The 4179-nt window shown below is 38.0% G+C and overlaps 1 protein-coding gene across 2 annotated transcripts; it reads left to right on the top strand.

The window, feature by feature from the left end:
* The first annotated feature begins 1571 nt into the window (after positions 1-1571).
* Positions 1572-4126, top strand: LOC110025523 (protein CUP-SHAPED COTYLEDON 1-like). Of its 2 annotated transcripts, XM_020726063.1 has the most exons (4): positions 1572-2131; positions 2284-2498; positions 2579-2862; positions 3642-4126. In XM_020726063.1, exons 2-4 carry the CDS (start codon positions 2315-2317, stop codon positions 4026-4028), a joined length of 855 nt encoding a protein of 284 aa, XP_020581722.1. In that variant the 5' UTR covers positions 1572-2131; positions 2284-2314; the 3' UTR covers positions 4029-4126. The 2 variants fall into 2 exon arrangements, with proteins under 2 accessions (XP_020581722.1, XP_020581721.1); XM_020726062.1 differs by having other exon boundaries at positions 1572-2498.
* The last annotated feature ends 53 nt before the right edge of the window (positions 4127-4179 follow it).

Below are 4179 nucleotides of genomic sequence, written 5' to 3'. Positions count from 1 at the left end.
CACCATGCAACAAGTTTCTTCTATGCAATTTCGCCATCCCACGTTCATTGAGATGACCCAAACGCATATGCCATAGCTTTATTTTGTCATCATCTGACTCCACAGAATGAACTCCACCTACAAATGTACTCGCCAACAGTTTGTAGATATTGTCTGCAGTTAACTTTCCTTTCATCACTATCAGTGCACCCTTAATGATTCTGATGGTTTTACTATCCTTATCTGCCTTAGGAATAAAACCATATATGTGTAGAGTGCCCAAGGAAATCGGATTCTTCTTCAAATTTGGAATATGTCTGACATCACATAACGTTCTAACTGTGTCATCATACATCTGAATTCTGACTTCTCCAATACCAACAATATTGCAGCATCTATCATCACCCAAATAGACCGAGCCAGAATTAGTTAACCTATATGAAGTAAACCACTCCCTGTCTGGTGTTATGTGATAAGAGCACCCTGAATCCAGAATCCATGCATCCGTGAACTGAGTTAATGAAACTGAAAGTATATCACCATCACTCCAATCTGAATTATCGCTCTGCATCACATTTACAGACTTCGATGATGCATCACCTTTCTCTCCAATCTGCTTCTTGAGCTTTGGACAATGTCTCTTCATATGACTTGGTTCATTGCAACTGTAGCAATGAATTGTCTTTTTGTCTTTAGACTTCGATCTAGAATTTCGCATTCCAGAACCCTCCTTTTCTTTCTTCCTTCCCCAATCCTGCTTACCCTTAACATATAAACTGTCGCCATGAGAGCTTTCCCCTACAGTCTGTTTCCGCTGGTTGTGAGCCAACAATGCTGCAGTAATCTCATCAACTTTGATAGTCTTTTTCTCATATGTTTATAGGAAGAGGACAACGAACACAGCAAAATCATTGCTCGATCTTCATCCTCAATACTCACATCAAGCCGTGATAAATCAGTGATTATTTGATTGAAGTCATTAACGCGAACGCCGTGAACCACTTTACGAACTCTAGTCGCAGTCGCGAATCCCTAGCATGCGTCGAACATGGGGCCAATCAATTCGCCGAATTCGTCTTCCTTACCCTGCAACTTGGCTCTGATATGTTGAGAAATTTATGGTGAAGAAAACCAAGAACGACACAAATCTAGAAGAACCCAGAGATTAACGAGGTTCGGCAAAGATGCCTACGTCCTCGGAAGCAGAACGACGAATTTCTTTTCAATATTCAGAAAAGATGTTACAAAATAGAGGGATACCTCATGGGATTACTAACAGACTATTTATAACCTCAAAAGTAAACCCTAAGTACAATACGTAATTGCAACATTACCCATGTACCGTATGACGGGGCTTTGCCCCCACACCCCCAACCCACGTAACTCCCGATTTGGACAGATTCTTTCGCTCCGCTTCGATCCAGCGTCTGTCCCTATATAATATATGAGCAATACCATAACATTTATAATAGAGTAATTAATTTTTTAAACATTCAAACAAATTGCACAACAAATTCACATATACAATTCATCTCTAATTAGTTAAATCTAAAACCTAATGATTGAAGCAAAACACTCAATTACAAGCTAGTATAAGAAAGCAAATAAACTATTTACATATTTATTTTTATTTCCCTCTCATATTTCACCAAAAAGCCCCTAAAGAAACATCCTTTCCTCCGCCCCACCAAAAATGGAGCACAAAAGAGAAAAGCCATGGCTTTAGGTCTGATGTGATGGAATCTGTCGTATATTTATTCAATTCTGCACTGTTTCGCTCTGACACATTGAGATACGAGTCAGGCTTTCCCTGCTGGAAGATCACTTCCAATCCCCCCTCCTTCCTCCTCACTCCTTCCTCTTAAACTCTACGTTCTGCTCCCTCTCTTTCCCCAATGAGCGAGAAAATACCTGCAATATCTCTCTTCCTCTAGTATAGACATAATATCATTACAGCTGCTCTTCTGTCCTGCCACACTGCATCGCAAAGGAATAAGATACGGCTGAAGTTTAAAAAAAACACAAAAAAAATGAGATTTTGAATCAGAAACTTGAGCAAGTCCTCCATATAAACTGTTCCAATTTCCAAAAGTTCAGTTATCCGTCTCCTCTGCTTCGTTGCTCTCTAAAAGAGGCGCCTTTATTTCTTCAGGTAAAGCTAATATTCATCCATCTTCATCTCCTCCGTCAAAATTGAAACTTTCATTGTGTTCCCATAGAACTATGGTTAATGGCTCCATCAAAATTGAAACATTCATTATGTTCTCTTATAACTATGATTAATGGCGTTTTTATTTCTTTCAGTTAAGGCAAGATAAGATAATATCCTTCCCAAATGGAGAACTTCAGCCACCATTTCCACAGCAAGGAAGTCCATCTCCCACCTGGCTTCCGCTTCCATCCAACCGATGAAGAGCTGATCACTCATTACCTCCTCAAGAAATTACTCGACTGCAACTTCACAAGCAGAGCTATAGCAGAGATTGATCTCAACAAATGCGAGCCATGGGAGCTTCCAGGTTAGCAAAAAATCTCAACTTTCTTCCATAATTCTCATACAAGTTCTGAATAAGTTGCTCTGTTTCACTCATTTGAGCAGCTAAGGCGAAGATGGGAGAGAAGGAATGGTATTTCTTCAGTCTGCGAGACAGAAAGTATCCAACTGGACTGAGAACGAACCGGGCTACTGAGGCCGGATACTGGAAGGCGACGGGGAAGGATAGGGAGATTTATAGTTCCAGGAGCGGGTTTCTTGTGGGGATGAAGAAGACTCTGGTTTTTTACAGGGGAAGAGCGCCTAAGGGAGAGAAGAGCAGTTGGGTCATGCATGAGTATAGACTGGAGGGCAAGTTTGCTCATCACTCTGTAGCTGGTTTTTCAAAGGTAATTTAGGAAGAAATAATAATTTATTTTTATCTTAATAAATTGAAATATTTAAATACCAAATATGGTAGAATAATAGAAATTCATATGTCTATTTTTAAATTATGTGTATATTAAAATGAAATAATTGAATGCAATAATGAGTATTTAAAAAAATATTAGTATTAACATTTAATTTGGAAAAAGTTCCATCAATTATGTGGATAAATTGTAGAATTTATGTAAATTTCACTAATTTCTGTCCTTCAATAAAAGTTATTATGATATATTATAATAAAAAAAAATTTAAATATATTGCATAAAAATTACAATTATTAAATTTTGAAGGATGTAAATATGTATGTAAATTTTAAAAAAAATGAGTGGTTAGTATGTAAATATTTCCTCTTCATTTATATTGTGAAGACATGATAAATAATACATCAATTTAAATATTGCTAGATTTTAAGATTGAAATTAAAAAATAAGATTTGAATTATTTTAATTAAAATAAGTATATAAAAAAAAATTTCTGAAGAAAATGTTTATGTATTTGTATTTATGATTTTGAATCATAGGTCATGCAATGCCTAGATGAGTGTAATGCAATATATATATATATATATATATATATTGCAACCAACATTTATGTATTTACATATCGAACATTTAAACTTTACTTTATATCAGTGAAAGTTATAAATGTGAAAGATTGGGATTGAGTGGCAGGTATGTAAATTTTCCCAAAGAAAGGGGTGATTTTGTCAATTTATTGATTTTTGTATTCCTCCTGGATGCAGGATGAGTGGGTGTTATGCAGGGTGTTCCTCAAGATCGCCGGCCTGAAGAAAAGCCGCGCCACCATCGCCGCCACTTTCTCCGGCGACCTCGCCGGCGGTTCAACGTGCGACAGCGAGACGTCATTCAACAGCTTCGAGAGAGATCACGTGCCCTGCTTCTCCACATCCGCTTCCACACTCGCCGGAAGTCACTTTCCTGCCGCCGCACAAATCCCATACGCTTCGCCGGCATTTTCTAATCTTTATCTGCCGTTCTCCCTCTCGGCGTTTGGGCAGCCCGGGGGCGTGCAGAGGGGCGGCGAGATGAATCACGGAGGATCATCATGGGCGTTCGATCTTGAACGGAAGGTGGGGAGCACGGAGTTGGACTGCATGTTGAATTTTTGAACTCCAGGGACTTTGATTGTGCTTGTACTGAAGCTTAGTTGTATTTCTTTCTACGATTTTAAGTGGATGACATCATCATCAAAATATAAATACCCTATTTTTTGCACTAATCTAGAAATTCATTAGATTCAGATATATATATATATATCTC

The sequence above is a fragment of the Phalaenopsis equestris genome, unplaced genomic scaffold (assembly GCF_001263595.1).
Source record: "Phalaenopsis equestris unplaced genomic scaffold, ASM126359v1 Scaffold000301, whole genome shotgun sequence".
Classification (NCBI taxonomy): Eukaryota; Viridiplantae; Streptophyta; class Magnoliopsida; order Asparagales; family Orchidaceae; genus Phalaenopsis; species Phalaenopsis equestris.
This window is presented reverse-complemented; position numbering and strand designations above follow the sequence as displayed.

Coding starts and splice junctions, on each gene's coding strand:
- LOC110025523 (XM_020726063.1), top strand. CDS start 2,315: ATGGAGAACTTCAGCCACCATTTCCACAGCAAGGAAGTCCATCTCCCA. Junction 2,499..2,578: donor CGAGCCATGGGAGCTTCCAG/GTTAGCAAAAAA, acceptor TCATTTGAGCAG/CTAAGGCGAAGATGGGAGAG. Junction 2,863..3,641: donor CTGTAGCTGGTTTTTCAAAG/GTAATTTAGGAA, acceptor TCCTGGATGCAG/GATGAGTGGGTGTTATGCAG.